At 46.2% G+C, this 13,875-nt stretch overlaps 1 protein-coding gene and 1 non-coding gene across 5 annotated transcripts; both read left to right on the top strand.

Annotated features, from left to right (window-relative positions):
- The first annotated feature begins 983 nt into the window (after positions 1 to 983).
- KHDC4 (KH domain containing 4, pre-mRNA splicing factor) lies at positions 984 to 13,682 on the top strand. 4 transcript variants are annotated; one of them, XR_015774758.1, is made up of 14 exons: positions 984 to 1,036; positions 1,115 to 1,355; positions 4,004 to 4,132; positions 4,488 to 4,567; positions 5,068 to 5,120; positions 5,407 to 5,570; positions 5,966 to 6,177; positions 6,449 to 6,509; positions 7,326 to 7,383; positions 7,500 to 7,753; positions 8,296 to 8,451; positions 9,433 to 9,517; positions 11,287 to 11,378; positions 12,370 to 12,426. XR_015774758.1 is itself a non-coding variant. In XM_088068617.1 (14 exons), the coding sequence occupies exons 1-14, from the start codon at positions 990 to 992 to the stop codon at positions 12,567 to 12,569; spliced, it is 1,854 nt and encodes a 617-aa protein (XP_087924743.1). In that variant the 5' UTR covers positions 984 to 989; the 3' UTR covers positions 12,570 to 13,682. The 4 variants fall into 4 exon arrangements, 3 of the variants coding, with proteins under 3 accessions (XP_087924743.1, XP_005532322.1, XP_087924744.1); XM_088068617.1 differs by having other exon boundaries at positions 4,010 to 4,132; positions 9,405 to 9,517; positions 12,370 to 13,682; XM_005532265.3 differs by having other exon boundaries at positions 9,405 to 9,517; positions 12,370 to 13,682.
- LOC148182401 (small Cajal body-specific RNA 4) lies at positions 5,742 to 5,870 on the top strand. The gene has a single exon (XR_015774772.1).
- Positions 13,683 to 13,875: the final 193 nt, after the last annotated feature.

The following is a 13,875-nucleotide window of genomic DNA, read 5'->3' as shown; positions in this document are numbered from 1 at the left end:
TTGTAGTGTCTGGACAAATTTATGGCCTCTATTCTTTCCAGACCTATTGTCCATTGCCATTTGCCTAAAATAAAGCTTAAACACGTAGCTTTCTTTTGATCCAACTGAATATCCCAGAATGGTTTGGGCTGGAAGGGATCCTAAGGTTCACCCAGCCATGGGCAGGTTTGGGATTTTCTGGAGAAGAAAAGGGTTTGGGATGACCTAATTGTGACCTTCCAGTACCCGAAGGTAACAAAGGGAACTTACATGAAAGATAGGGACAAGGCTATTTGCAAGAGTCACAGGACAAGGGGGAGTGGGTTCAGATTGATAAAGAGTAGGTTTAAATTAGATATTGGGCAGAAATTTCTCCCTGTGAGGGTGGGGAGGCCATGGCACAGAGTGCCCAGAGAAGCTGTGTCTGCTCCTGGATCCCTGGAAGTGTCCAAGACCAGTTTGGACGGGGCTTGGAGCAATCTGGGACAGTGGAAGGTGTCCCTGCCCACGGCTGGGTGAAGTTTAGGATCCCTTCCAACCCAAACCATTCTGGAATTCTGGAATTCTTTCACAGATATTGGGGGTTGATTTAAGGGCTGTGAAATTACCATTTGAATCGGGTTTTGTGCAATGTGTGGATGATTAGTTGTTAACAAGCAGTGATAAGAAAGCCTTTACGTTAGACACTGTAATTTCTACATTGCCCTGGGATAAAATGGCACACGGCGCATTCAGACTGCAGCTGGGCCAAAAGAAAGTCACGTATTTAGGCTTCATTTTGGAAAAATGCCATAACACTTGGGCTAACACACGTGGGAATAATCCAGGGGAGTTGCACCGGGTGATCTTTGGGGTCCTTTCCGCCCCTCATCACTCCGTGACCCCGCGGTGCCACGTCCGTCCCCACAGCAGCGGGCGGAAGCGGCCGCGCCGTTGCCATGGCAGCGGCCGGAAGCGCCGTGGCGCGGCGGGCGCGGGCCCGGAAGTGACGGCCGGGAGCCGTGGCGGCCATGTCGGCGGGCGGCGGAGCGCAGCGGGACGCGGGGGCCGCGGGCGGGTGAGGCGCGGCCGCGGCGGCTCGGGCGGCCCCGGCGCCCAGCGGGGCACTGCCTCACGCTCCCTCTGTCTTTTCCAGGCGTCGCAGCAAATGGGACCAGCCCGGCCCGGCACCAAATTTCCTTCTCCCCGGTACGGCGCCGCTGCCCGGGCGCCCGTTCCCCGGCGGGGGCGGCGATGGCGGCGCTGCCGTGGCCGGGTCCGAGAGCTCCGCGGCGCCCTCGGGAGCGCTGGATGCGGCCGCGGCCGTGGCGGCAAAGATCAACGCGATGCTGATGGCCAAAGGGAAGCTGAAGCCGGCGCCCAGCACGGCGGACAAGGTGGGGGAGCGCGGGAGTGTCACGGCTGGGTTCTGGGGACCTTGATTTGTCACCGAGCCGGGAGGCGATGAAATTGAGTGTAATAAAAGCAGTCGGAAATAATTTTTAAAATATTTTTTTGCATAACAGAAAGCAGCGGATGGCCGTGAGGTCAGTCCGCTCTAAGACTTTACCAAAGCCACCTGTAGGGAGGTGATAAACTTTTTTCTCAGAAGCGTAAAACATTCTGAGTTGTAAGGGAGCCACGGAGATAGAGTCCAGCTCTTAAAGTGTTTTCCCTGAAGTGTTTTCCAATAGCAGAGCTGATGGAAAAATTGCTGTGTAAAACAAATGCTTAAAAATATGGGACCGAATTATTTTAACGCCTAAAGAAGTTACCAATAGGAGCTGTATGTCCGAGTCCTAAACAGCTTGTAGAGGCTTTGCTGAGCCCTGCCCTGAGCCCAGTTGATCCTGATAAGCTCAGGCAGTTGGACTGGGAGGCTGCTGTGTGTTCTTCTTAAATAGTCTCTGAGTTTTCTATTCTGAAGCACGTGTAACTTAAAGCTGCTTTTCCAGTTCCAGTCACAGCCTTGTCTTGCTCTTCTGCATGTCCTTAGCCTGTGCTAGAGCCAAGTTTAGAAACTGTTTCAAGTTTCATGGAGTCACAGGGTGGTTTGGGTTGGAAGGGACCTTAGAGCACATCTTATCCCACTTCTGCCATGGCAGGGACACCTCCCACTGTCCCAGGCTGCTCCAAACCCTGTCCAGCCTGGCCTTGGGCATTGCCAGGGATCCAGGGGCAGCCCCAGTTGCTCTGGGCACCTGTGCCAGGGCCTGCCCACCCTGACATGGAGGAATTCCTTCCCAGTATCCCATCTAATCCTGCCCTCTCTCATTCTAAAACCACTGCCCCATGTTCCATTACTAAATGCCCTGGTAAAAAAATCCTTCCTCCTTTAGGCCCTGGCAGGGGCTCTGTGGTCTCCCTGGAGCCTTCCCTTCTCCAGGTGAACACCTCCAGCTCTCCCAGCCTGGTTCCAGAGCAAAGGGGGCCCTGGGAGCATCTCCATGGCCTCCTTTGGACTCCCTCCCTTCCATTTTTGAGGACCCCAATTGCCATCCAAACTTGTTGAAATAAAAAATTCCCGAGAAGGGTGGATTTTATGGTGTTGTATTTCCTTTTTCACACTGTGCCAGCCTGGGGGTTTGCCTTGTGAGGCTGCATCCAAAGGAGTGCTCATTTTGCCACGGGATTTACTCACCAATAAAAAAAGGGTGGGAAATTGTCATGAATTCTCCTTAATTGTTTCCCTGTCACTTCTGGGACTGAAATTACTCCTGCAGCCTTTTTCCTGTGTGAGGTTTAGCAGCAGGTGTTCCTTGGAATGTTGTTGTGAGGAATCCCACATGGAAATGATGGGATTTGCTTCTCAATGCTGAACAGTCCACCCAGAATGGGTGGAATTCCCAGCTTTAAGGTTTCAGGGAGCTTCTATAATCATATCCCATGGAAGTAAAATCCATTTGCTGACTGGCATTTTGAGCCATCCAAAAATTGGCAGATGCTGGTGCTGTCTCATTCTCCCAGCTCTGATTTTGTCACAAGCTCTGGTGGCACTTTGTGACAAACTGTTGTGCTCTGGGAACCTTTTACCAAGTAATTAATATGCATTTGGGGTGCCAATTTTTATTGCACTGATTTTTTTATTTTTTAATATAGTAACAAGTATTTATAATATCCACATAGTTCTTTCATGCATAAGTTGCTTTTGGTAGAACATGTTCAGTGATGGTATTTCTAGAATAATTAACTCCGATGACCTTTCAGGTTGTGAGGGAATGGAAATTAAGGAACTGCTGGTTAATGAATGTACTTTTTTTAAGTGTGGAAAGAGTGGAGCAGTTTAAAGTCAGAGCAGTACCATGTACTGGAGTCCCTCTGTAGCTGCCTTGTGGCTCTCCTGCAAGTGCTTCAAGTGATATTTGTGAGAGTGGATTTCTCTTTTTTTATAGAGTCTTTTATAGAGTTTTACCTTTATGTCCCCAAAATTAATTTCAGAATATTTAGAAGGTTGTACTAACTCTACATTGAAAAGGTCTTAGTGGTAACTCCCAACACTTCCACTGTATCTTCTGAATCTGTGACTGTGACTTTTTATTTCTTAGCCTGACACAAAATATTACATCCTTGTCTTAAGAAAAGATGGGGATAAGTGTAGTGTGCATGAGTTCAGATATTGAAGAGAAATTCTAAACTCTGTCTCTGTAAAGCTTGTTGAGAGGAGCAGGAGCTACAAACATGAAGTACATGTTTCATTGGCCTCAGGTTCTGTCAGAGCTGCCAGTTCAAGTGTAAAATGCTTTGGTTTCTGTTCGAGAAACTCTGCAGCTCAGTTCCACATCATGTACAGAACAGAAACATTAATTATTTTGTTAATACGTGCTGAAGATAAAGCTGGTGTGTTTATTTGGGCTCAGGGCTGTGAGGAGACAGAGCAAGCAGTAGGTCCAATGTGCTTTCCACTAATCTCTGTAAAGATTTTGCCTTCAACAGCTGAAAGGGGTGAACAAGAAGAACGCTCACCCCTTGAGCTCTGGGCTCAGTTTGTTTTTCTTGCATCACTGCTTTCCACCCACTGGTGTTTTGCAACTGGTTCTCTTTGAAGCTGCAGGCTCTGGGAAAAGGTCCAGCTACGAGTAAAAGCAAAGATGACCTTGTGGTGGCAGAGGTGGAGATCAATGACGTCCCCCTCACGTGCAGGAACCTGCTGACCAGGGGCCAAACCCAGGACGAGGTACGTCCCACGCCCTCAGCAGCTTTGAGTTACATAACACTGTACAGCTGTACCTGTCAGGTTAACTGAGGAGATAAGGTTAACCTGAAAGGTTAAAAGAACTTGCAGTGAAATCTGTTCAGGGGTTGTTTCCTTCTGGAAAACTCGTTGTGTTTTCTAAAGGTGTGTGTTTAGTCATGTATTGGTTTGTGCAGTAAATTGTTGTATGATGAGTTCAGAGTCAGCATCAGTCTCTTAGCACTTTATTAATGATTTTTGGGGCTTTTTTCAACAACCCAGTTTAAACTCTGGTATTCTGTGTGTGCCTTGTTTGTTATTAGCAGGTCTGTCACTGGGCTTTGTACATTTTTTGCAGATCAGTCGCCTGAGTGGAGCAGCTGTCTCGACTCGAGGGAGGTTCATGACTGCAGAAGAGAAAGCCAAAGTGGGACCCGGGTTTGTATTTCTTTTTTTGGAGGTTCTGCCTCTTTTCTCCTGAGGTGACAAACTGCTGGGGTTCTTGTTTGGTTGGTTCTCCATGAGCAGTGTCACTAATAAATTTGCCATTCTGATGGTCCTGGCTGCCTAATACTGCTGGGCTGAAATCGACACCAACCATCACCCTGACAGATCACACTGTGCTAATTTCTCCCCACAGAACACTGCAACTTCCCAAATACAAATTTCTTGCTGCTTTTAGTTAGTGAACCATTCATATGGGCCAGCTAACTAAAATTTTCAGTGGTGTAACTTTAATGTGTCGTCATCACCTCCTGAATCATATTTTCAGTGCAGAGCTTTTCTGCCTGAGCACTATGATACTCTAGGAATTCGTATTCTGGTATCTGGAGGGAATTTCAGATTTTTATGGAGCACTTTCTGTAATATAATTAGATTGGATCCTTTATTATTGTATTGTCTGTGGATTAGATTGAATATTTGCCTTTTCTTTTCAGAGATCGTCCTTTGTATCTTCATGTTCAGGGTCAGACACGGGAGCTGGTTGACAGTGAGTACAAAAGCATTCTGCTTTTTCTCTCCCTATTTGTGATAAAGGGATTGTGTTGGATTTGAGCTATAAAAACGCTGGTGGTGATAACAGACTCCAATCAAACATTGATAGTGAGATCTCTGCTCAGAAATCCCTGAGGTGCCATGTGCTCCATTCATCATGGAAACAAAACTTTGGATAGACTAAAGGAAGGTGGGAGGAGTGGGCAGCTCTTATCTCATTGATAACACACTGTGAGTAACACACAGCTGAACAAGAATGAATTTCACGTTCTCTCAACCAGGAGCTGTTAACAGAATCAAAGAGATCATTACCAATGGAGTGGTGAAAGCAGCCACGGGCTCCAGCCCCACGTTCAACGGAGCCACAGTCACTGTCTATCACCAGCCAGCCCCTATCACTCAGATAACTCCAGCTGTTGGCCAAAAACCTCCATTCCAGTCAGGGGTGAGTGATCCATTGATGTGGATTTCATTGAATATCACTGCTTACAAGATTTACCTTTCACAAAGCAGACATGCCATGTGCCTATTTATTAAAAAAATAAGAAACCCACAGCACAAAAGATGAAAAACACCCCAAAAAACCACAAGGGGGGTGCCCCCTTGTGTTGTGAAATCTGGAGGACTAGCAAGACTGAGTCTGGAGAGTCAGACTTGGGTGATAGTGGCCTCCTAAAAGAAAAGGGATGGAGAGAGCAGTCCTACTTCCAGAAGAGCACAGGGCTCACTGTTCCATCTGACACTGAACCCTTCTGTCTGTCACAGCAGTGAGATGTCTGCCCTCAGTGAAGTGAACATCCTATTAGAGTGAAATACTAAACTTCAGCTGTTCATTTACAGATGCATTATGTCCAGGACAAGTTATTTGTTGGGCTGGAACACGCTGTTCCCACGTTTAACGTGAAGGAGAAGGTGGAAGGACCTGGTTGCTCCTACTTGCAGCACATTCAGATTGAAACTGGTGCCAAAGTCTTTCTTCGAGGGAAAGGCTCAGGTTGCATAGAACCAGCATCAGGCAGAGAAGCCTTTGAACCCATGTACATCTACATCAGGTATGGGGGAGTTCCAAAAACCAAAAAAAACCCAAAAAAACTGTAAAATATCCCAGTGGCCAGTCAGGAAGGTTGCTTAGTATTTAATCACTGTGGGGAATTCTTAATTTTGTGTGATTTAATGCAAATGAAATAAGTTTTTGAAACCTGTTTGACTTTAATAGAGGTGTCTCTGAAGTGATAAGGGTGTAACCATATGGTGAAGGAGCCCCCAAATGCAATAGAAAAGTTTATTCTTACAAGTTTGGGTTTTTTTTGTGTATGCTTTCAGTCACCCAAAGCCAGAAGGTTTGGCAGCTGCTAAAAAGCTGTGTGAGAACCTGTTGCAAACCGTGAGTAACTCTTAAAAATATGAGATTTCAGAGCCTTTTGTAGCTTTGGGGTGTGCTTGGCTAAGGAATTCTTAATGCTTTCAACAAAACTGTCCATGTGTCTGACTTGCTAATAGGTTTCTCCTTCCAAAGGTTGCTGTCTAATTCTTGTACAAGGAGTAAAATTTCTCAGGAAGGAGCTGAGAGTACTGGAATTTTAAGGGAGAAAAAATACAAATGCTTCCTTGGGCTGAACTGGGAGTGAGGGCAAGGGAATGTCTGACTGCAGACATGAAAGAAATCTGCTTTTTGCTCATTGCTCCAGCTTTCCCTGCTGTAGCTTTACATGGTGTTCAGAGCTGCACTGTCTGCTTTAGGAAAGATAAAGTGATTGATGTAGCAAAAAGTTCTAGAAAAACACTCACATGAACAGATAATCTTCAGTTTTTCAGTTTACCCTATATGAATGAAAATAAAGTCCTGGAGAATCTTTCAGTTAATATAACAATAAGATAATGGAGTATGGCCTACAAAGTCTCTTTTGAAAAATACTTGAAAACTTTTTTATTCTCTGAGGCTCTATTCTAGTAATTAATTTGCCATCCTCTTTCCTATGAAAGATTACCCCATAATTTACACAAATCTGCCACAGAGGCCAGTAGGATCAGGGGGATGTTTATTGGAGTTTTGGTGGGTGGATTGTTATGTCTGGGCTATTGCTGTCCTTGTGCACAGTGTGTTCTGTAATCAGCATTCCCTCACATGGTTATGGGGAATTCCATAAAGGTTTATATTGTAAATACATTTTTATTGTCTAATCCTTGAAATTCTTTGTAGGTTCATGCTGAGTACTCCCGATTTGTGAACCAGATAACCACTGCCGTTCCCTTGGCAGGTAAACATCAGCAATAACTCAGCCTTGAGAGTCCAGGTTCTTTTACATTTGGAGTTAAACTGGATATTTTGGTGACTGTGGCAGAACTAAGATGTCCTTTCTCTCTCTCCCCCCAGGCTTCACCCAGCCTGCCACAATCAACAGTGTCCCTTCCCAGCCCTCCTATTACCCTTCCAATGGGTACCAGTCTGGTTATCCTGTGGTTCCCCCTCCTCAGCAGCCTGTCCAGCCTCCCTACGGGGTGCCAGGGATAGTTCCCCCTGCAGTGCCCTTGGCTCCTGGAGTCCTCCCAGCGCTGCCCACAGCGGTGCCACCCGTGCCCACGCAGTACCCGATACCTCAGGTCCAGCCTCCTGCCAGCACTGGCCAGGTACTGCCCCGGGTCTCTGTTTAATCAGCAAGAAAAGACTTTTTGTAGTTCCAAAATGGAGATTTTTTTTTGCCTTTGTTTGTTTGTATGTGTGTTTGTTTGTGGGGTTTTTTCTTGTTTGTTTGTTGGGTTTTTTTGGGGTTGTGTGTTTGGGGTTTTTGTTACTGTTTAGCTGATCGTTTCTAAGCAGCTAAATTGTCATGTGGCAGCTTCCCTACTGCATTTTTCATATTCCCTTTTAACAGCAAGGACATTTTCAGGGGGGGGGGGACTCATTTCTGAGGAGCATCATCACCCTCTTTGATGCCTCTATGTAGGTGCATGAGTTGGAGTTACAGATGGGGATTAGTTTGAGGTGGGAGCATTCTCTACATGCAATACTTGTTTTACCTTTTCAATTTTGAATTTTCCTCTAAGTTCTCTCATAATCTAGAGAAGCTATTTGTGTGTTCTGCTCCTTTTTATGACTCTGCATTGAATGAATACTTTACATGCATATTAACAAATTTTCTTGTGTTTTCTCTCCGACTTGTGCCCGGCAGAGTCCGCTGAGCGCTCCTTTCCTTCCTGCTGCCCCAGTAAAAACCAGCATGCCAACTGGTACCCAGCCACAGGTCCAGCCCCATCCCCAGGGCCAAAAGAGACGCTTCACCGAGGAACTGCCTGATGAGAGAGAGTCAGGACTGCTGGGATACCAGGTGGAATAAAATCACCAATTTTACTTCCCTCACAGAGGCAGAGTGGGGTTGGCGAGAGGTCGTTAGCCCAGGTTGTTGGAGCAGTTGTGCAGGGCCTTGGGCACAGGGCAGTGGCTGTTCCAAAGCACAGGGCCCACACTTTGGTGTCTCTGAGTGGATGCACTGCTCTAAAGATGTGGCTGAACTCATTCCAGCTGCTTTCCATCCCCTCAGCCCTTCCCAAATGGTGCATCCAGGTCACAGACATGACAAGAGCGTGGGACTGCTTGGCTTAAAGGGAGATTATTTGGGGTTTTATTGGAATCTTTAGGTGGGCTTTTTGAGGGAGGGAAATGTGATAACTTCCAGTTTTTCCCATTTACCTTGCAGGTTGCACTTGAGAGGATTTCAAGAAGCTTAGTTTAAAAGCTTAATTTATTTGGTTTTTAGATAGTTAGAAGATTTTAAGAAAAATAATTTTGAGTTCTTCCAGTTTGCACGTGAGCAAAGGGAGTGTCTGTAAATGTTTCTCTGATGCTACACCCCTGCCACGGGCAGAACCCTTAATAAAAGCTTTGCCTAGAGGCAATAAGGAACTGCCTGTGTGTTAGAGCTAATATTAGAATCTCAAGCAGATTTTTGTGGCATGAGGTGTGTTCAGAATTAGCTGACTGAGGAGGTAATAGGTGATCCATGAAGGGAGCAGCTCTCTTTATTGTCCTGAGCTACTGACAAGGTGGAGTAGGTGGTGAGGAGTCTCCCAGAGTGGTGCTCAGGCGTGTTTCCTACCACGCTGCCCTCAGTATTTTTAGGAGAAAGCAGTGTATATTTTGTATAGCAGTGGTGATAAGAGGTTCTTTCTGCTAGTTGGCCATATGCTCTGAAAGGTTGGGTTTCCTAACAGTATCATTAAGGAGCTGTAGCTTTTGTTGTAGTTGTAGATTTGCTAATGCCGTGTGTTTTTCTGCTCATAGCATGGACCCATTCATATGACTAATTTAGGTACAGGCTTCTCCAGTCAGAGTGAAATCGAGGGAGCCGCGTCGAAGCCAGCAAGTTCCTCAGGAAAAGAGAGAGAGAGGGACAGGTGAGTGAGGAAATCATGGCCAGGCTCTCCTGGTTCTGATGCAAAGCCTATTTCATGTTTTTCACATTCTCTTCTGTGACTTGGGGATTGTTCATGTGTGTGTGTGTTTTGGTTTTTTTTGTATTTTGGGTTGGGTTTTTTTAAAGAGAAGGGATGCAAGGGTTACCTTTTGATGCTACAGAATGAAAATACCTTCATTTCCACTCCTCCCTAAGTCTTTGTGTGGCTCTGGTGTTTTGCCACTGTCACATTTTCCATTGTACTGGCCCCAGCAAAACCCTCAAGGGCCACCTGTTGATACTGGTTTCATCTTGAACATTGAGCTGTGGCTGTAAGTCCTTGGACTTAAATCCAGCCACTTCCTTACCCCTCTAATCATCCATCCATCCATCATCCATCCATCATTCATCCATCCATCATCCATCCATCCATCATCCATCCATCCATCATCCATCCATCATCCATCCATCCATCATCCATCATTCATCCATCCATCATCCATCCATCCATCCATCCATCCATCATCCATCCATCATCCATCATCCATCCATCATCCATCCATCCATCATCCATCCATCATTCATCCATCATCCATCCATCATTCATCCATCCATCCATCCATCATCCATCCATCATCCATCCATCATCCATCCATCATCCATCCATCATCCATCCATCATCCATCCATCCATCATCCATCCATCATCCATCCATCATCCATCCATCATCCATCCATCATCCATCCATCCATCATCCATCCATCATCCATCCATCCATCCATCCATCATCCATCCATCATCCATCCATCATCCATCCATCATCCATCCATCATCCATCCATCCATCATCCATCCATCCATCCATCATCCATCCATCATCCATCCATCATCCATCCATCATCCATCCATCATCCATCCATCCATCATCCATCCATCCATCATCCATCCATCCATCATCCATCCATCCATCATCCATCCATCATCCATCCATCATCCATCCATCATCCATCCATCATCCATCCATCATCCATCATCCATCCATCCATCATCCATCCATCCATCCATCATCCATCATCCATCCATCCATCATCCATCCATCATCCATCCATCATCCATCATCCATCATCCATCCATCATCCATCCATCATCCATCCATCATCCATCCATCATCCATCCATCCATCATCCATCCATCATCCATCCATCATCCATCCATCCATCATCCATCCATCATCCATCATCCATCCATCCATCATCCATCATTCATCCATCCATCATTCATCCATCCATCATTCATCCATCCATCATCCATCCATCCATCATCCATCCATCCATCATCCATCCATCATCCATCCATCATCCATCCATCATCCATCCATCCATCATCCATCCATCCATCCATCATCCATCCATCCATCCATCCATCCATCCATCCATCCATCCATCATCCATCCATCATCCATCCATCCATCCATCCATCATCCATCCATCCATCATCCATCCATCTATCATCCATCCATCCATCCATCCATCCATCCATCCATCCATCCATTTCCAATCCATTCCTGCCCATTTGGAAATAAGAATGTTGGGAGAGGACAGGTCTTGCAGAGCTCTGGGTAGGGTCCATCATTCACTCCAGTCCAGTCACTGGATGAGTCAGGGGATTTAAAGTTCAACTCCTCAGGCCAAGTGCTGAGTTAGAAATTTGGTTTTTATTACCTTTTGACTCTTAGCTTGGTATAAAAAGCAAAAAATATCGCTTTAAACAGGCAGTTGATGCCTCCGCCAGCTTTTCCTGTCACTGGAATGAAATCGGAATCAGAAGAAAGGAAAGGTGCGGGGTCTTTACCAGGCAACCATGGTGAGTGCAACAGGTCAAATGCCCTTGCAAGTCCAGTGTCCTTTCCCAAACACCTTTCTAAGTCCAGTTTCTTTCCCCAAATGAGCTGGTGCTGGTTTTAACACGTGTCTAAACTGGTGATTTTTTTTGACTGTTCTTCGTTGAGGTGCAAAGCAGGTGACATTGCACTGCTCTAAAATCACCGATGCTTGCTGTGGTTATACACACAGGTTGTTTGTCAAAGCTGTAATAAATACCTGTGTGAAATGAGGGGAGTTGAATTAAGTGAGGGACTAAAGACAGGGAGTTACAACCCATCAGGCAGCGCAGAATGTGGTGGGTTGTTTTCTCGCACAGGTGAGGCTTTGCATTGTGAGCAGCTCCCTCAGAGGCACTGAGGAGCGTGGGGGGAATTCTGCTCAGGCAGGGATTTGCACACATTTCTGGCTGCAGACAGCACAAGTGCTGTCAGGATTTCATCTTTCCTAGGGCTGTCACTCAGCAAGGGTTTGAACTTGGTCAGACATGCAGTTGTTTAACTCTGCAGGCAGCTCAGTGCTTTCAGCTCTGCAGGGACATCACCCAGCCTGGTTAACCGTAGTTCTTCTGCAGTCTTGCTCCCAGACATTGCTCTCCTGTTAGCTTCCTTTTGAACAAAATTTCTACTTTTCTTGACGTGTTGATCTCTTTAACGGTGAAATTGCCCTCGCTGAGAGCCATTTGCTAACTTTACCTTTTCTGTGTGTTTCTTTCTTGTTTCTCTGTTCTCTTACATGGTTCTGATGGATCACATGGCTGTTGCTGGTGCTGTTTCCTGTGGCCTTCGACCTTGGATGACCATTGGCCTTGTGACCTCAAAATGGTGTCCAACTAACAATTTACAATTAACATCTTTATTTTTTTATTATTATTAACTCATTTTGGGGCATTTTATCTCTTTTTGTTTGTTTTGTTTTTATTTTTTCCTTCTTGGGGGCTGGGGGGGGGGCTTGTTTTGTTTTCCCCTCCTTAGATCATCAAGCCAAGAAGATGAAAACTGCAGAAAAGGGCTTTGGATTAGTGGCCTATGCTGGAGATTCATCAGATGAAGAGGAGGAACACGGTGGCCATAAAAACGCAAGTACTTTTTCACAGGGCTGGAGTTTGGGGTACCAGTACCCATCCTCACAACAGCGAGCTAAACAACAGATGCCGTTCTGGATGGCACCATAAAAACTGCACAAGAGTTTTCATTCATCTGGTTTTTCCCCTCTAGCAATAATGCATGTATATTCCAGAACGAACTTGGCAAAGACATGTTGTTTTTACATTTGCAGAAGCCAATTTTCCCCTTGGAAGGGCTCCATTGTTTTTAAAATGCTCATTTTGGCAGTGTATTTGTCAATTTTACAAAGGAATATTTGGAATAGCATCCTGATGGGGCTAGTCCCATGTGCAAAGGAGAAGAAGTGCTGTAAAGAGGAACCAGGGAAGCCTCTTGGGCCATTTTTCCTGTTTTTCCCAGATAACTTAAAGGGAAGAGTCAGTGACACTGACTTCACTCTGCATTTGCATTTTTGAAGTGCTCCTGCTGTCAGCCCCAGTGATCTACTGGTGACTCAGCCTCAATTTTGGACTTTCATCAGAGGGAAGGAACATCCAGGAGTCATGAAAAACTTGAGCATCAGAGTTTGAAAACTCTTAGCTTTTACTTCAAACGTCTCCTGTAACTCGGCTTGGTTTTATTTTGAAACGTGATTTTACCAATCCCACAAGTTCTCATTCTAGCCAGATGTTGGGGTGGGGGTGATGCTCAGGTTTTTTTGGATAGGTTCACCTTGTCCCAGGTAGACTTGGGACTGTAGCCCTGGTACTGAGTTGTTTCTGGTCACTCCAGGAATTGCTCCCAACCAGCAGGAATTCCTTTTCCAGAGGCTTACCCCTATCCTCTTCCCTCATTCACTGGATTCCACCAGAGCCAGAAGGTTCCACGGTGGTTTCTCAAAGGGCAGCAGTTGGCTCCAGCAGCTCCTGCCTCATGTGCAGAACCTGGGAATGAGTTTTTGGACTGTTGTTTTTGGATTATTATGGACAATGAACTGCACCGGGGGCTGAGTGGGGTGGGCTGGTGCAGACAGAATTCTTGCACGGAGCAGTGACACAGGGACTGCTCCAAGGCACTGGGCAGCTTTTGGGACAGGAGCTGTGGTTTTGAGAAGGGGCTGTGTCACCGCTGCAGCCGGGACAGGCGGGATGGCTCACCTGTACAAACCTCGGCTTTCCAATGTGTTGTAAATAATTAGAACCATACTTTCATTATAAATAAATGTATAAATATTCTGCTTCCTGCTGCTGCTGCTGCTTTGTGTGAGGTTTGGAGCCACAGGCCATGGTAGGAGTGGGGGGATGTGGGGCTGGGGGAGCCCTGGGGCCGGGGAGCTGTGGGGAGGCTCCGGAGCTGGTGGAGCCCTTGGGGGTCCGGGGATGGGGGGACCCCAAGGGTCGGGGGTGCAGGAGCTGCAGGGCTGGGAGGGGGATT

This window comes from Pseudopodoces humilis, chromosome 31 (genome assembly GCF_049639895.1).
Source record: "Pseudopodoces humilis isolate 2021_Gansu_Grassland_sample_001 chromosome 31, ASM4963989v1, whole genome shotgun sequence".
Lineage (NCBI taxonomy): Eukaryota > Metazoa > Chordata > Aves > Passeriformes > Paridae > Pseudopodoces > Pseudopodoces humilis.
Note: the sequence above shows the minus strand (reverse complement) of the source record. Positions and strands in the feature narration are given on the sequence as shown.